The sequence below is a fragment of the Camelina sativa genome, chromosome 8 (genome assembly GCF_030686135.1).
Source record: "Camelina sativa cultivar CO46 ecotype springtype chromosome 8, ASM3068613v1".
In the NCBI taxonomy this organism is placed as follows: domain Eukaryota; kingdom Viridiplantae; phylum Streptophyta; class Magnoliopsida; order Brassicales; family Brassicaceae; genus Camelina; species Camelina sativa.
This window is the reverse complement of record NC_141887.1, coordinates 18,496,016-18,515,292: the sequence shown is the minus strand read 5'-3', so window position 1 is coordinate 18,515,292 and position 19,277 is coordinate 18,496,016. Positions and strand designations below refer to the sequence as shown.

The 19,277-nt window shown below is 37.6% G+C and overlaps 3 protein-coding genes and 1 pseudogene across 3 annotated transcripts; 2 read left to right on the top strand and 2 right to left on the bottom strand.

The window, feature by feature from the left end:
• Positions 1-48: 48 nt before the first annotated feature.
• LOC104709569 (APO protein 4, mitochondrial pseudogene) lies at positions 49-417 on the top strand (annotated as a pseudogene).
• Positions 418-4,829: 4,412 nt separating this feature from the next.
• On the top strand, positions 4,830-5,138 carry LOC104709568 (auxin-responsive protein SAUR15-like). Its single transcript, XM_010426156.3, has one exon. It carries the CDS (start codon positions 4,830-4,832, stop codon positions 5,136-5,138), a length of 309 nt encoding a protein of 102 aa, XP_010424458.1.
• Positions 5,139-9,304: 4,166 nt separating this feature from the next.
• Positions 9,305-10,040, bottom strand: LOC104709566 (uncharacterized). Its single transcript, XM_010426154.2, has 2 exons — positions 9,827-10,040; positions 9,305-9,752 (listed from the first exon to the last, which is right to left on the bottom strand). The coding sequence occupies exons 1-2, from the start codon at positions 10,016-10,018 to the stop codon at positions 9,525-9,527; spliced, it is 420 nt and encodes a 139-aa protein (XP_010424456.2). The 5' UTR covers positions 10,019-10,040; the 3' UTR covers positions 9,305-9,524.
• A 5,256-nt stretch (positions 10,041-15,296) lies between these two features.
• LOC147940137 (uncharacterized) lies at positions 15,297-18,125 on the bottom strand. Its single transcript, XM_087461160.1, has 4 exons — positions 17,071-18,125; positions 16,426-16,538; positions 15,690-16,079; positions 15,297-15,598 (listed from the first exon to the last, which is right to left on the bottom strand). Exons 1-4 carry the CDS (start codon positions 18,123-18,125, stop codon positions 15,297-15,299), a joined length of 1,860 nt encoding a protein of 619 aa, XP_087317286.1.
• Between the last annotated feature and the right edge of the window lie 1,152 nt (positions 18,126-19,277).

The following is a 19,277-nucleotide window of genomic DNA, read 5'->3' as shown; positions in this document are numbered from 1 at the left end:
GCGATCCCTCAATCCATCAAATCTCCCTTGTTGGGGGTAAACGTTCTAATGGCATGGGCGAAACTGAGAGAAGGTGTGAAGAAACTCTTGTTGGTTTATCCTTGGAGAGTTTGCAAACAGTGCAAGGAGGTTCACGTTGGACCGACCGGTAATAAAGCTCGGCTATGTGATGTGTTCAAATATGAGAGCTGGCGCGACACTCATTACTGGGAAAAAGCTGGTGTGAACGATTTTGTACCTAAGAAAATGGTATGGCACTGTAGGCCTCAGGACCCTGTGGTTCTTTTGGACCAAGGGCGGAATCATTATGTACATGCCTCTGCTATTGTGAGCCTTTGTAGCCATGTCAGCGCAACTGTTCCTGTTAAATACTCCTGCAAAATGAAGTTCCAAGGTTTATCTTTTCCTATTCAGTAGTGATTCAATATTAAATCAAAAAACGTAGGGAGTAGTTATAACCACTGGCTTTGACCAAGATAAACTGAATCGAAGCTTTGTAGTCTTAGTCTACTAGTCTTTTATGTCTATTGGTATTCACTGTACTAATATAACTCCACATGATGTCTGCTTTGGCGTTTTGGGAATGAACTTGAATTGAGATTAACTCACTTCATTAGTCTTAGCAAAGGCCTTTCCAAAATATCTGGTATGTGCCCGGACATGTGACGGATCTAAACCGTAGAAGATGGATATAATCAGTTGGTCCAACAACCATACGCTTAATCCGAAAATTAGACAATGTTTTTAAAACCAGACCAGAAGGTGAACCGAAAGTCTTTTGGGTCACTAGGTCAGCCGGTCGGACTGGTTGAACCACAGGTCAATTAGTTTATTGGTTTGTTTACATTTTATAAATATAACATCTACTTTTCTATAAATGTAAAATCCGCGGACAGGTTTAAGTTAAACGCTGCATTTTGGATTAGGGAAAACCCTGAGGACAAGTTTAAAAGGAGACTTTATCGTCTTGTGGCCGAGTTTAGCCGTTTCTGAGAGAAAAAGAGAGAGAAAGTGTCCTTGAGCGTTCTTGGTGAGATTCCTGGAGTTTGGTGGCTGTTTTGGGAGTTTTGAAGCTAGGAACGTTGTAGGAGCTTGCTAGGGCGTAGATATTTCGTTTTAAAGTCAGATTTCTTCTTTGGCAAAAGTAAGTGCATGACCATGGCTTATCTAAGTTGGTGTCGGTCGATGCAGATGTTTGGTTTGTTGTTTGGTTATTGATTGTTGTTGATGGTTAGAGTTATCTCTATTACTTGTGTGTATAGCCCAGTAGATGGGAGGATTGCTTTACTGAGTGTTTATTAAATACTTATGCATCTCAATTTGTGTTTGCGGTGCAGGTAAAGGCAAAGTGTGATCGTGAAATCTAGACTATGAAGAAAAGAATGTTCTAGAGGTTCAGTTGTTTGCTTTGTGTAATTTTAACATGAGTTTTTATGATTTTGAAAAGAATTGAAAAAATTGTCTGTTAAGTTTCTCTTGTGTTCGGTAACAAATATGATACATATAGTCCATCTATATATTTACACAATCATATACCTCCCTTCGTATCATATTAAGTAAAATTTTATTTTTAAAATAGTTAAAGTGATGTTTTACAATTTTAATTTAAGGTAATTAATTTGTTATGGCCATTTGTATGATGATATTTGTTTTATCATTATTTACATAATATTTAGGTAGATGATAAATTATATGTTGATTTATAGGAAAAATGACTTTTAATATGTGTGCAAAACATCTTTTACAGTATTTTGATACAGATAGAGTATATAGTTTACTCTCAGTCACATTTACACACAATTTTTTTCCCTCGTGATTAACTGCTTCATGCAGTCTAGTCATTAACTTTTATCTTTTTGGTATCGTTAAAACTTTAAATACTTTGGACCAGGGTCGTCAAATAATTTGTATGCCATATTCAGAAAATATAGCAAACATATATAAATATATATATATATATATTTAATATGGTAAAGTGGTTTTTCTTAATATTAACAAGAATAAGTCCATTTTCTTATTTTGAACGGTAGCAAATCTTGAACGGTATGTATAACAGACTCCGTACAAAAACGAAGAGAGTAAAGGACGTAAGAATCAATAAATTCCTGCAATACAAAACAGTATGGTCGCTTTATCTCAGATCTATACCGTCCATAACCCTCTTCATGCCTAATATCTATATCTCCTACATAGTTTACTTTAGTGTTTTATTATTTATTTTCTTAAAAAGAATTTGAAAACAAAGACTTTGGATCAATGAAATTTCGTATATATATCGGTTTTCAATTTTTTAAAACAATTGAAGAGATTCGTAAATTCTTGAGATATAAAATCAAAAAACATTAACAACATTTAGATTCAAAGCTATTAGGGCATCACCATCGGTGATCCTTTAAAACTGGGATCTCAAATTTATTTTATTAATATTTTAATATAAAAATATTATCTAATTTAATTAGTTATTTTTTTTAAATTGAACCAATCATATCGTGACATATAAGCGAGAGAAGGTAAGGAGAGTGTCTCCTAAGTTTTTTTTTTCTTTTTTATTTTATTAAAAGATATCCTTACAAGATGTGCATAGGAATGCTCTTATAATAATGAAATTTTACATGAAAATGTTTGGGTAAAAGTTCATATATTATGTTATATTCGCTCCGTTTTAAAATAGTTGTTATTCTAAACCTAATTTTTTGTTTCAGTTTATTTATCGCTTTTCAATGTTATTTTTAGTAGAAAATTCTCTTATTTGTTTTTATTAAATAAATAAAAAAAATATTTTTTTTAGAATTTTAATAGTCAAACAAGAGTATAATAGAACATTTATCTATTTTCTTAATTTGTATAAAAAATTATAGAATGAAGAGTAATAAAAAAGGAAGGGAATAAATGATAAGTTTATGAAAAGAATTTTTTTGTTGATTCATTTTATTTAAAACCAAAGATTTTTTTTATTATAAATATTTCCACTCGTTTATGATGAATGAGGTTTCTGTCTGTGTTCTTAACTAAAGTCAAGTTGATGGCCAAATGAATAAGAGAACAGTTTGAGCATAATACTTACAAAGTAGAAAAATACATTTAATAGTATATATGGATATATTATAAAAGCCAATGACTTACTATATTACTGATATGATTTGCATAATTAACTAATTAAGAGACAATATATATGATCAAACTACACTATATATATAAAGATATTATTGTCTTATGACTTAAGAGTTTAGGTTAAGCTATGATAGCATGTCAAGAAACCTAATCAAGTGTATGTTTTTGTTTGTTTGTTACGATTACACGATTTAATTACCTAGATAATGAGCATAGTTACAAAACATACATACAGTATGTGATTTTCGAATTGCATAATAATATCTCACATAATAAATTTTGCCTAGACCAATGAGGAATTCATATTATTTTGTATCTTCTTCTTTTCGTTTTACTTAATTTTAGGTTGTTTTTCTAATAAAAGTAGAGTTATCCATCCTATGCAAAACACAAAATTAAAAACAAAAATCTTAGTTTTTCCTGATAAATAAAATTAGTAATTAGACCAGTAATTATTAAAAATAAAAATAAAATAAAAAATTGGTAGACTGGTGAACTATATTACTTTTAGCCTCAAACCGTCACAATTTTTGGCATATACGAGGAAAATGTAAAAACCTTGTCGGATAGTGAAAATTAAGTGAATTGGGGAAGTATGGAGAGAATGATCAATCCTCTATGAGCAGCAGTAGCAGAAACCATGTGCTTTTCCTCAGTCACATAATCGTAGCTCAATCCATTACCCATTTTATATTAACCACACATTATTCTCTCTCTCTCTATCTCATGCATACGTAATGGTTTGAAAAATATATATTAAATTCATAGGCTCTGGCTAAGTTCTTTATTCCCCACAATATCTTTAGGACCTAGCTAGCTAGCTACGATAGAACGATCATGTAACTAACTACGTACTCACTCCACATTGACATTTTCATACATATATATATATATGTTATCTTGTTCATTATCCATTTATCAAACAAAAGAACTAACCCCATGTGTACTTGTAACTCTATGCATACGCTCTATATATTTTACCTTATCCGACCCTTTTAACGTACGCAGGATCTGATTAATGCTTGCGTCTTATATATGTGTTTAAAATCTTAGCCTTTTTATGTTTTTTTGGTTAAAGCCTTTATATAAAACCTTAGCTTACAAGAACAATATATAGTGTATTCAGCTAGACATGTAAAATCATGATCCAAGAAACTATATCAAACTCAAACACAATTATAACTTCTATGGATTATATAAAGATTGTTTAATTGCTCTTTAACCATATTCCAATACGTACGTACTAAGATTATATAACATATGACATTTTTAAGATTCGCCTCAACTATTCCCACATACTACTCCAAATTGGTTGGTCTATATAAACCATATTCATACTTGTTGTATTGTGTTTTTAGTATCTGATGATTGTCAACACTTTTGGAAGCAATGAGATTATCCTATATTTCGGCAAAACGAACTATAAGAAATTTGAAAACGAAATTAGTGAAATGGATATGAATAAGCTTATCATTTTTAGTTTATTTCGAGTTTATTCTCCCGAAAATATACTACAACTACGTGAAAGCATTCTAGACGGCACACATTCCCAAGCCCGACAAATAAATAATAAATGTAAGGTATGTATAACTATATATAAGCGTACCCAACTTCCAATTCGAAGTGGAAAACACAAAGATCCCCACAAAATCCGTTAATGTCCTGTGACTCACTCACACCCAACACATAAGTCACTATATAATAGGCTACATATAACTATGCCTAACAAGGTCACTGACATGCACTTCCACCAAGTAGAAGAAGAAGAACATACTGGAGAGAGCAGATCATCCTCAAGAACACCGAGAGGGAATTTCGTGGTTTACGTTGGCACAAACAAAAAGTTGGAGAGATTTGTGATTCCCACAAGGTTTCTGAAGAGCCCATCTTTCCAGAAGCTTCTTGAAAAGGCTGCCGAGGAGTACGGTTACGCGGAAGCTTACCGTAACAAGATTGTCTTGCCATGTGATGTCTCTAGTTTCCGAAGTCTCGTCATGTTCCTGACTTCTCACGGCAAGGGACATTAACCACATGAGCCGACTACGTCGTCTGAATGATAAAATGGTCATATACGTCTCATATGCATGTGTTATAATTCAAAATTTTTGTAATGTACTATATATTCTGACTTAATTCAACTACGAGTGTAAGATCTTTATTTATCATTTTCTTGAATATCAGTTCAATGTGTGTGTGTTTTTCTTACGCCAATTCAATGTGCTATTGGTTGCTAACATAGTATACTATGTAAAATGTTGTTAGTTATTAGATGTTTGAATGTACAGACAAATTTTGGAACTAGCGTGGACAAATGACATAGAACTACAAGTATGCTTCGCCATTGCGTAACGGTTGCAGTCACTAGTCCGGTTTTGAGTTAGTCTTGCTTCGACCATCATTATTCTTGTCTAGCCAATAAAAGATAAGCATGTTCCAAACAGTTTGACTCATCCAAGTAGGCTTCTCTTTTCATTTCTCTCTCTTTTTTTCTCTCCACTTTTTCTTGTATTTAGACATTGGTAAGCAAACCGGCTACACCGAGTTTCAAAATGTTCGCGAACACGTGTGGTTATACTGCACCATAATTCCTGTTAATTTTTAGGAGAATATCATAAATAACACTAAAATAAGTTTTTTTTTCCAAACTTAGCACAACATCTCTAAAATTCCAAAATAGCATTAATTAATTATTCAAAATTAATTTTTAAATTAAAAATACTAAACTCTACCCCTCAAAACTATACCCTAAATGTGAAATTGAGAATCCAAACCTAAAAAAAAAAATTATAAAAATTAATTTTAAATATTATAATGTGTTAAATTGTGCTATTTTTGGAAAAAAATTGGAATGTGTGCTATAATTGTCCACTAGTGCTAAATGCAGATTCCGATGCTACTGAAGACACTTGCATTGCAAGTATGTCTCTAGCAATAAGTGATAGAACCAGGAACTTTGGGCTATTGATCCTCCACCAAGATAACACATCATACTCAACACCATTTAGAAGGGTCGGATTCTCCACAGTTTCTTTCAAATACAAATCCAGCTCATTTGATGAATCTTGAATTCTTAGTTCTTTAACCACCTCTTTGTAGAGACTCTCCATGCTTTCAAAACCAACGGTTCTCTCACAATAATCACTTCCAACTTGCTCTTGAGACTGAGAAGTTGCTCTTTGGGATTGAGTAGATGTCTCTGATTCACCACTGCCACTTCTATTGACTAAAAAACTATACTCTGCAAACATATCCTTAAGGATTTGCAAGACTGAATCATGAAGATGATTAGCCTCAACACTATTTTTACCATAAAGTGTGTCAAAACAAAGATGAGCAAAGTTCATCTTCTTTCTTGGGTCGAATATACTTGCTACTATCACCAACTTATTCATTTCAACCTTCTCTCCAAAAGGATCCCAATACTTCTCTAATTTCTCTAACATAACCAATGCTTTCCATCTTAAATTTGCATCAGGACCAGTACTTGTAGTTAGAGCAGTAATGTTTTTTAGGATGGTAACTATCTCATTGTATATCTTATGAGAGAACACATAAGTAGAAGCTGATAGTACTAGTGTAGACTTGTAAAAGATGACAAGAAACTGAACCAACCTCTCAACAACATCGAAATCCTTTTTGATTGCTGGTCCAACCCTTTTTGTCCCATCCACCTTTTCTTCAAAGTAGTCATTATAAACTTTGTCTTCAGCCTCCATCTTTTCAAATGCCACTCTAAACCTCAAAGCTTGTTCTAACATGAGGTAAGTGGAGTTCCATCTGGTCTTGACATCTAAAGGTATGCTTCCCCGTTTAACTTTTGCTGTTTCCACTCGAAGATCCAATACTTTCAATTTGTCCGTTGAACCTCTCAGAAAATTAATTCCATTCCTGATGGCAGCCACACTGTCATCTACCTCTTGCAGGCCTTCCTTAACAATCAAGTTCAATATATGAGTGGCACACCTTAGATGCAAATAATCACCTTTAATAAAAAATGCATCATTCCCATTAAGCTGTGTAAATGCTTCCTTGAATCTCCTTATTGTTGAACTGTTAGCAGTGGCATTGTCAACTGTGATGCAAAAGACTTTCTTGATGTCCCACTCTTCCATACAATCAATAAGAACCTTCGAAATTGTTGACCCTTTATGATCCGGAACATTCTTGAAACCAATGATCAGCTTCTTTAACTTTCACCAAGCATCGATATAGTGAGCTGTTATGACCATATAACTATTTCCAGTATACGGAGCAACCCAAATATCGGTTGTCAATGACAACCTCTGTTTATTCTCCCCAAAAACCTTCTTCATTGCTGCTTTCCTCTTAACAAACAACTCCACAATATCTCTTGTTGCTGTTCTCCGAGAGTGAGGTTTATACAACTGGACTTTAGCACAGAAATGTCTCCAAGCTAAGCACTCCATAAAAGATAATGGCAGTTCAGCCAAAAACAACAACTCATTTGAAGCTTTCCTAACCACAGATTCAGAGACTATACTCAACCTAAGCTCACCACCAACACCATCAGGATAAAACACATTCTGACTCTTTTCTAGATTAGCAGCTTGCCATACCTTGAATGCCTTGCATGCTGTTTTCAGATGCTTAGATAAATTGGAGGTACCCGACTTACTTGGACATTTCATCTGTTTCCCACAATAATGACAATTGCATAAGTCAATTATTGTTCTTCTATTTAGTGAAGTGTTGCCAAACCCACGATGTTGTTAATTTCTTTCCAACACCTTCTTCACAATGTCTCCTCTTGTTGTTAGGTCCAACAACTTCATCGTCTTTTCCACTGTCATCTTCATCACTCATTGACTGATTGTTTGGTGGTTGTGGAGGATGATCAGAAGACGCCATCTGCACCATTTAGAAAGAAACAAATTACAACCTTAATCAAAAGAAAAGAAACAAGTTACAACTTATAACCTAAAGCTTATATACGATAAGCTAAAGCTTATGAAAAAAGGGAATTACAACCTAACATAACAACCTAAAGCTTAATAATTATTAACCAGAGCAAAGAAACAAATTACAACCTAAATCAAAAGCTTTAAAGGCAAAACAACAAAAATCTGAAGCTTATAGACGATAGCAGATTAGCAGATAACAAAGTAACAAACGGTTAGCAAAATAACCTAAAGCTTACAGACCATAACCAAAATGTTGAAACCTAAAGCTTAGACTTTAGAGACAGAGCAAAGAAACAAATTACAGACCAACAAAACAACAAGAGTAATGGCTTATAGACCAACATGATAAACCTAAACTCCTAAAGCCTACAAACCATACCAGAAGAATGTTGAAGATCTAAGTATCTAACTATCTCATTTCTAAGATTAATGGAGCATAAGAGTAAAAGTGTAAGGGTCAGATTTCAGATCGAAACAAAACAAAGCTGAGTAAGGGTCAGATCGAAAACATACCTCAGATTGGTTTCTCGACAACGCAGATGGTGGAGAAGACGAAGAGACCTGGGATTAGAGTTTTTATAGTAGGTTTAGACTGGTGGTATATTAGAGAGTGGACAAAGTAGTACGGTAAAGCAGCTGTAAATCGAGTATCGACAAAGACCAAACCCTGAGCGGCCACTACAAGAAAACAGGCGATCGACCACTGTAGGAATAGTCACTAAATAGTCGTTGATTGAAAATTTGCGACTATTTGGCGAATATATACTGTTGTAGGTAATATTTTGTCGCTAATACATTTGATCGTTAATTAGTCGTTATTTAACGAATAATTAATGACTAATTAACGACCATACATTGTTGTCGGTAAATTGTTGTCACATAGTCGGTATTTAGTAACAAAATTTAGCGACAATTTGACGACAAGTGCACGACTATATTAGTAGTTGTCGTGTAATAGTCGTTAAATATGACGACTAATTTACGACAAAGTTACGACTTTGTTACATGAATAAAATTTGCAATACTTTAGTCTTAAATTAGTCGTTTTATTTTGCGACTATTTAACGACAACCTAACGACAATTTTCCGTCTAAATGACGACTACATAACGACAACTTTGATTTAGAAAATAATATAATTAACTGGTTATTACTGTTTTGTAATCCTGAAATTAATGAAATGGAGAACAAACATAATATACAAGTCCAAAATATAATGAAAACACATTATATACATAACCATAATTTTATTGAAACCAGAAAATACACAAGTCCAAAACAGAAATCAAACCAAAAACAAAGAGAGAAAGAGTTTATAACACATACAAACTGAACAAAAGAACTTGGTTCATGAGTTAAGAGAATATAGGAACCATATTGGATTTGATCATGGAGTTGGTGAAGGATGATTGTCCTCCTCAGCTGATTGAGAGGCTATAAACTCCAGGTAGGCTGGATTAGTTTTGCGCATAAACTTTGCCATCAACGACAACTATTTGATCTCGTTCTTTTGCTCAGCCACAAGGAGAGTAGTCTCTTTTTCTCGAGCAGCAGCTTCAGCATTGAGAGTCGCCTGAATTTCAATTTGACGTTGGGCTTCCTTGAGTTGCTCTTGCAATGTAAGAAAGGCTTTGGTTTGTGATCGTTGCTTGCCCTTGCCAAGAGTATCTTTGAGGCTTCCAAGACCATACAGAGTTCCTCGTGAATCCTTCTCAGTGCACTGTTTTTACCAAAAAGAAAGACTGTAAATAAAGAGCAAAAAAAATTCATGATCGACTAGAAATGGTACTTTACCTTAAGGAAGATGGCTGTACATTCATCGCTGGTGAGCTCCCGACGGTGTGAAGTACCATCTGAAAGACTTGAATCTGCCTCGAGCTCAGCCATCTTCTCCTGCAACTTCTGCTGATAAGCTTGATGAATTTTCTCTGCCTTGCCATCCACATAAGAACCATCCGACTTTGTTTTGAAAAAAACTTCACCCATACTGACCTCTCTTCCCAGCTCCTCTTCCTGCTGTTACAAAATAAAGAATGGTTATGAAAGTGTTTAAAGTTAGAAAGGATATAAATGTAACTAACAAATTAGAAATGACTTAACCAGATCATCTTGGATTTCTCTATATGACTTGGGTCCTGATAAGTGGATGTGAGGACCGAGACCATTACGGTCAGACAAACGACATTTGGAATAGGTTGAACTCCTTTGCTGTTGTTCTTCAGTATCCCAATTATCAACCATCTCTTGCCAAAGAGTACCTTCAATCCATGAAGGTTTAATTCGAGACGTCCTTGCATCGTTAACCATGCCCTTCATCCGGCGGTTACAGATGGTGTTGAAATGTTCTTGAACGGTTCCTGTTATCACTGGATCCCAGGTGTGAGTTTTCTACATAACAAAAGAGAGAAGGAATTATGTCAGTGAAAGTCAGTGAAAACAAGCAATAAACATAAGTAAAAAACAGGTTACATTGTACTATTGTTGCCGCAAATTCCATGAAGTATCTGTCTTTTCGATCAGGAGGCACACAAGTCCAAGTATAATATGGACCATCGAATTTGTTTGTAAAAATCTTGGTAATCTTCCAAACAAGTTGACCTTTTTTGTCCCGATCAAACCTCCACACATGTAAACAATGCTAGTTAGTCAGATCAGTTATAAAGCAAACAAACAAAAATAATCAATCAGTATATGCTAAAGAGATTCTATTGCATCAATTGTTTCACATACACTACTATAACGAATTGAAAGCAACGAGAATGACAAACCAATTGAAAGCAACGAGATTGAAACTTTCAATCAAACAAACCAATTTATAGGAACAAGAATACAATCCGCAAACTATGAGAACCAAAGACACCCTAAGTTAAATAAACCAATTGCTTGCAATGAGAATTCAATCCCCAAACTATGAGATCCAAAGACATCCTAAGTATGACAAACCAATTGCTTGCACCAAACCAAAGCAATTAAATCCAATTCTACATCAAACCAAAGCTAGAAACATTACCAAGTCATCTTCTCCAACGGTATAGGAGAGAGAACAGTCCTAAAATTCTCACGGCTGGGCATCATTGTAATGCCCACGTCCCGCGATCCAAGGGGGGGGGGGGGCAATTTGTTTTGAGGAAAAGATAGCTAAATTAGATTAAGTAGCTAAGCTACTAGCTCAACTAGCTGGAATATGAGCTGAACGAGTTCGATGAGCAAGTTAGCTCAGCTGCAGACAGCTGCGGACAGCTCCACACATCTCTCGGCCAGCTGCGGACAGCTCGGCCAGCTAGTGTCAGCTCGTCCAGCTAGCGTCCAGCTAACGTCAGCTCGACCAGCTAGCGTCAGCTCAACCAAGCTTGACCAGTTGGACGGTGGTGGACAGTGTGCAGGCTAGCTAGGGAGCTCGTGGACGGTCATGGGACGGCATGACTGAACATGCATGACTGAACGGGCACGGCCGGACAGGCATGTCCGAACGTGCATGATTAAAGGGTCTTGACGGACAGGTGCCTCTTGGGGCCTATAATTTGGCCAGGACACTATAAATAGAAGGCAAGGCCTTCATTTCAACACACCATCATCAATCCATCGTCCATCTAAGCCTAAGAAGAAAAGGGGGTGCGGCTCGGTGAGTTTACTCGTCCGAACTAATGCACATGCTACCTCTCTATTGAAGGTACGATGAGATGAGCGACGGGTCAGCAATCGGGCCGACCCGATAATAGGATAAGTGACGATTCGAACATGGAGTCAAAACAGTCAAAGGATGATCGACGGTTCGATCATAGCGTCAGACCGATCGAAAGGTCATCGACGATCTGCGTCCATGGACGGATCGATCGAGGGTTGACCGGTGATTCAATAGCTAGTCGGATCGGGTGATCAAAGGATCGACGATACGAGCCGTAGGTTGGATTGATCGGTCGGGTGGTCGACAAGTCCATCGGAAGTATCAGCCTGGTCGGTGGTCGATCGGCGATACGATTATAGGGTCGGATCGTTCGATCGGACATGGCTCTGGTACCAAGACCGAAAAGTCGACAGAGTTCAATGGTATGATCGATGGGTCAACTAATGGCATGTCCGATGCCAATCTTCGGGAACACAAGTGGTTCGAGAAGCCGATAGAGCAACCGTTCACTGTGAACCGAAGGGACTATATGTCCCCATCTCTAATGTGTGCAAGCCTATGTGGTTGGTTGGTTGTATGGCTAAGCACAAAGGGATGAGTCAAGGGTAAAGTTATATTCCGCTGTGTGTATAAGGGTCTACGAAGCAAGGCCGCGAGCCAAAGATAAGTGACCGAATCAATGGATATTCGGCTGGGAATGGGGCCAGATGAAAGCCATGACCGCGGACGCGGGGACGTCCGGGTCGGGGTCTTTCAAGTTGGTATCAGAGCATGCGCGATCCTGTGAGGACATATGCAATATTGCTATGTGTTCGGATGAAATGTAAATCTCTGATAAGATCGAAAAGATACTTGGGAACGGGAATGTGTTCGCCAAGATGCGCTAGTGAATCGAGCGATTGTCCAAAATGTCGAAAACATAGCACATCGATCAGAAGGTCAGGATATATCAACAAATGGTCGGGAAAGTCTCGACCAAAGGTCGAGAGAAAGATGGACCAAATGTCCAGAAAATGGCGACAAGAAGGTGAGGAAATACCACCAAGGTCAGGGAAATACGACCAAAGGTCGGAAATGACGACCACGTCGAGGAAGGACCAAGGTCGAGAAATTGTCCTAGTCGGGATGGAACTAGGACAAGAATAGACTTGATATATTCAGAGATTGTCCAAGATCAAGAATAGATCAAGTCTCAAGTGGACAAAGGTCGGGAATTTCTACACCCGCCGAATTCGAGGACGAATTCATTTTAAGGAGGGTAGACTTGTAACACCGCGTTCCGCGATCCTAAAGGGGGGAAATTTGTTTTGAGGAAAAGATAGCAAAATGAGCTGAAGTAGCTAAGCTACTAGCTGGAATATGAACTGAACGAGCTCGATGAGCAAGTTAGCTGCAGACAGCTTCGGACAACTGCAGACAGCTCTCGGCCAGCAGCGGACAGCTCGGCCAGCTAGTGTCAGCTCGACCAAGCTCGACCAGCTGGACGGTGGTGGACAGTGTGCGGGCCAGCTAGGGAGCTCGTGGACGGTCATGGGACGACATGACTGAATAGGCATGACCGAACGGGCACGGCCAGACAGGCACGTCCGAACGTGCATGATCAAAGGGTCTTGAGGGACAGGTGCCTTTTGGGGCCTAGACTTCGGCCAGGACACTATAAATAGAGGGAAAGGCCTTCATTTCAACACACCATCATCCATCCATCGTCCATCTAAGCCTAAGAAGAAAAGGGGGTGCTGCTCGGCGAGTTTACTCGTCCGAACTAATGCGCATGCTACCACTCTATCGAATGTACGATGAGACGAGCTACGGGTCGGCAATCGGGCCGAACCGATCGTACGATAAGTGACGGTTTGACCATGGAGTCGAACTAGTCAAAGGATGATCGACATTTTGATCATAGCGTCGGACCGATCAAAAGGTCATCGACGATCTGCGTCCATGGATGGATCGATCGAGGGTTGACCGGTGATTCAATAGCTAGTCGGATCGGGTGATCAAAGGATCGACGATACGAGCCGTAGGTTGGATTGATCGGTCGGGTGGTCAACAAGTCCGTCGGAAGTATCAGCCTGGTTGGTGGTCGATCGACGATTCGATTATGGGGTCAGTTCGTTCGATCGGACCTGGCTCTGATACCAAGACTGACAAGTCGACGGTGTTCAATGGTATGACCGATGGGTCAACTAATGGCATGTCCGATGCCAAGCTTCGGGAACACGAGTGGTTCGGGAAGCCGATAGAGCAACCGTTCACTGTGAACCGAAGGGAATATATGTGCCCATCCCTAATGTGTGCAAGCCTATGGGGTTGGTTTGTTGTATGGCTAAGCACAAAGGGATGAGTCAAGGGTAAAGTTATATTCCGCTGCGTGTATAAGGGTCTACTAAGTAAGGCCGCGAGCCAAAGCTAAGTGACCGAATCAATGGATATTCGGCTGGGAATGGGGCCGGATGGAAGCCGTGACCGCGGACGCGGGGACGTCCGGGTTGGGGTCTTTCAATCGTAAGCAGGGCAGTTAGAGATTGTATCGTCTCATCCTGGAGTTGAGGCTCGTAGTTGTTACCTTGAGAAGATTGTTGCTGATTATGACCATGAGAGTGCTACGTTGGAGTTAGCAGATGATCCTTCGGGATGTCCGCAAGATCAGGAACCTCAGGTGTCGAAATGGGCGGATCAGGAAATCGATTGGCGGAGTTCTCGAAAAGCGTCTGTGGCGGTGGGAAGTTCCGGAAATGTTGGTTCTCTTGGGGCGTGAATGGTAGAGGAATTCGAGCCGTCGGCGTGAAATTGTACTAAGGTGGAAGAGGGTTGGGTCTTCTAACGATGGGTGGAGGTTGGTTAGAGGGTCCGGCTCTCTGAGAAAGGTTGCCCAACCTTTCTCTTATTGGTTTTCTTAACAGCAGGATTCGACGACATGAGAAAGAAGATGGATCGATTTCTGGTTAGGGTTAGATTGAGGAAGAAGGATATGGATCGAGATTGAAGATTCGAAGAAGGTTTAGGGCTAGGGTTAGATTGAGGAAGAAGGAGATGGATCGAATTGATGGATTGAAGAAGGTTTAGGGTTAGGGTTAGATTAAGGAAGAAGGATGATGGATCGAAGAAGGTTTAGATTGATTCGAAGTTTAGGTTTAGATTGAGGAAGAAGTAGATGGATCAAATTGATGGATTGATTTAGGGTTAATGGAAGAAGGAGATGAGGAAGTGAGGATGAAGGAGAGATTGAATGATTTAGGTTTAGGTTTAGGAATAGGTTTGTCTCAGATCGAATTTGATGGATCAGATCGAAATATTGTTGGGCCCGAATTGATTTTTGGCCCAAATTTCTTTTGCCCAAAATATAAGAGGAGTGTTACACAATATAAACGATACATTTTGGTTATATTCACAAAAGAGAAATTGGTTCAGTTGGTTAATGTACTCTGATTATAATCATCATACCTGGGTTCGAGTAACCCCAATGTTATATATATATTATTTTTTTAAACACAAAAAATGTTAGATTTATTGTATAAAACAATAATCTTAAAGAAATTAACAAGGTCTTCCAAATGTTTATTAAAAAGTAAATAAAACCATTAGATTTTATTAAAATACATAATTTAGTTTACATATTTTAAAGCACCGAAAGTGACTTCAGAGTTCTTCGTCGTCTTCTTCTTCATCATCTGAAGACGATAAATTACACATAAATTCATCTTCAAGTTCCGCGTCTGCAACATCATAATCCAGATTTATTGGGTCTCCCCTTTCTAAATTGTCTACTATGACATCTTCAATTGTAGTCATCAATACAACATCATCAGTTTCTGTTTGCAAAAGAGTAGGTTCTCCAGAAATATTTTTCCTCGGATTTACTTTTAGAACATTGAGCAACAAATTCTTCGGTTTCTTTACGTATGGGTACGGAATATAACAAACTTGATGGGCTTGAGATGCTGTTTTGCAATCAACGTGTAAAGGTTACACATATTATATATGAAGGTGATAGTGACAATATATAATTAATGTGGACAATTACATAAATACCTAGAATAAATGGTTCGTATTTATTGTACTTTCGGGATGAAAGAACGTCTACAACGCCACCATTACTTCTGCGAGTGCCTCTAACAATAACAGGGTCATACCACTTGCACTTAAATAGTGTGATCTTCAACCCAAGCATCCCCTCATACTCAAGTTCTATGATATCAGTTAATGTCCCGTAGAAATCTACAGCATCAGATGCATTCGCATAATTTTCACCTTTAACAGAGACCCCATAGTTACATGTATTTCGTCCAGCACCGTGATTCTCTGTATGAAACAAATAACCTCTTGTAAATACATTAGCCATGTTTTTGCCTTGTTCAAAGGTCCATGGACAATTTCTTGAACCCAAGTAGGAAATGGATTGGAGGTGTTCCAATAAGAAACCTGCATATAAGTCCCGATATGTTAAATAATAACAATAAGTAAAATATGTATATCACGAAAAATTATTTAACATACATATTGTTTAACCCATAAATGATATTCATCAGCTTTTTTCGCGGAGTGTTCTTTCTCGCTAATTCCTGGATATTTTGCCGAAATATAATCCTCGAACATACTAAATATAGAAAGACCAGATCACCACAAATGTATATGAGAAAATATGGTGGAATTAGATATCTTAAAATGTAACTAATTTGTGACATATAACTAATAATATACCTCTCAATTGGTTGAAAATAGTCACAATTCCGTAAAACATATGTGTGTGCGCAACGATAGTCATCACCTGAAAGCCATATTTCATTCATTTCTCCACTGGGACGGCCAACTTGAGTAAATATAGAGGGTACTCCAGGGACATGATATTCAAACGATTCACCTTCATCAAATCTTGTTAATCTGACCATAAAATTAAAAAGTAATTATTATGACTATTAAATTAAATATCACTTTAAAAATATTTATTCTTAATTGCTCACCTTGATTTTGTTTGTATGTTCGCAGCAAAGTAGTGCTCAGAGAAATAAGCAATCTCGTCATTGATATATGATTCAACAATTGATCCTGCCGCATATCTTTTGTTCTTTGCTTTTCCTTTCAATTTTTTTGAAAAACCTTTTAAAAGGATACATCCACCTATATTGGACAGGGCCTCCCAGTTCAGCTTCGTAGGAAAGATGTATAGGCAGGTGGAAATATTTTTTCCAAATTGTAAAGGATTAAACAATGTTCTGTTTTAGAATTTGAAGTCGACTTGTTTGCAAAGTTCTCGAGCATAAGTCCCGGAAAAATGCTCCAACCCCTACAATATTATATTGATTCAAACTTCATCACATTAATTACGGAGAAACCTTTACTCACTTCATATATATATATATATATATATATATATATCTAAAACTTTAAATAATTAATTAATATTCCTGATAACGCAAGGTGGACATTCTGGTCAAGGAGTTCTGCAAAGATAAATGGAAGTAACTGCTCCATGAAAACATGGTAGTCATGGCTCTTCATGCATGAAAACTTTCCATTTTCCATATTAACACAACTAGCTAAGTCTGCTGAATAGCCATATGGGAATTTAACCGAGTATTTCACACATTCCAACAACCTTGACATGACAGAATCTTTTGATTTACCTTTCACACGCATAAGAGTGTACATGATGTTGTCCAAAAAATTATTCTCTGTATGCATCACATCAATATTATGTCGGAGATTAAGGTCCTTCCAATACGGTAGCGACCATAAAATACTTTCCTTGTGCCAGGTATGGTGCTTTCCATATCCATGCATCTTCCTTTCATGACCATTTTCACCGATGTCCTTGGTTCTTGGTGGATTTATAGAATTCAACCGCTCAGAATAAACTTGCTCACCGGTTAAGGACTCTGGTGGATACTCTCTTGTAGCGTCTTTTCCCTTCAGGAAGTCTTTTTTATTCCTCCTCAGAGGATGATCAGGAGGAAGAAATCTCCGAAGACAATCAAACCAACATGTGTTCCTTCCATTCAGTAGATAAAAAGACTTTATATCGTCCATGCAAACTGGACAAGACAATTTACCATGTGTTGTCCATCCAGATAACATGCCATACGCAGGAAAGTCGCCTATCGTCCACATCAGCACTGCGTTTAGGTTGAAATTTTGTCCCAAGGACACATCGTATGCATCAAATCCAATAGACCACAACTCTTTTAACTCATCAATAAGAGGTTGGAGAAAGACATCAAGATTAGCTCGCGGATGGTTTGGACTAGAATTTAGAATTGTAAGAAACAAATACTCAATATCCATGCACATACCAGGGGGTAGATTATATGGCGTCAATATCACTGGCCATAATGAATGGTGACGAGACATCCCAAATGGATTGAACCCATCAGTACATAATCCCAAATAAACGTTACGTGGTTCTTCAGCAAATTGAGGATTTTGTTCTTGAAAATACTTCCACTCTGCTGCATCAGATGGATGACTCATTTCTCCCACCTTTGCTTAATGCTCGACATGCCATCGCATTGCTGCTGCAATCTTGGGACGCTGATACATTCTCTTCAGTCTATAACCAATAGGTAAGTACCACATACGACTATATGGTACTTTGGTTCTGCGTCGGTCATTCTTAGGCTTCCATCTTGGTGCATCACAAAACAAACATTTTTCTTCCTTTTTGTCATCTTTCCAGAATAACATACAATTTTATACAAACATCAATTGTATGATATGGGAGTCCTAAATTGTGCATCAATTTCTCTGTCTTGTAATGAGAACCCGTAGCCTGGTTTCCTTCTGGTAAATAATCACTCCACATTTCACATACTGAGTCCACTAACTTTTCACTAATATTATAATCTGCCTTATTTTGCATAACTCTAGCAGCTAAAGATAATTGTGAGTGACCTTCACGACAACCATCATATATTGGATTTTTTGCACCTTCTAACAAGTCATAGAATTTTTTTGAATGGTTAAGTACAGGTTCTTCTACACTCTTATAACCCCCATCCCATTGATAGTTATCATCAAAACCCACATTAGAAGGAAATGCATCATTCACCATATCCACATATCTATCTTCTACTACATTACCCACTTCCTCACTCCCACTAATAAATGTCGGATCAACAGTACTCGTTCCTATATCCATATTTATTTCTTCCCCATGCTTATACCAAACATAATAATCTGGCATAAACCCATAACTAAAAAGATGATTCCAAATTCTAGTCCCTAGAAAACGCTTCCCGTTTTTGCATCTACTACAAGGGCAAAAAAACCTACCCCCGTTTTCTTGTGCAAAAGGCTGGCTATTTGCAAATTGCATGAACTGCTCCATCCCGACTCTGAACTCTTCTGTAAAATTTTCCGTCACCTCATAGATCCTCTTGTACATCCACTCCCGAAAATTACTATAATTGTAACTTCCTGACATTATTATAAATCTCAATGATCACGTTTTTTTTTCTTGTGTTGTTTTGTGTTTCTGCAAGTGAGAAAAACGATGGGTGAGCTTAGTTTATATAGGCATATTGAGCGACTAAAAATTGACTATATCACGTAGTCACTAAATGCTGGTACACCTACTCCAGAATGCTAAAAACGTGTTTTAAACCAACTTTTAGCGACTATTTT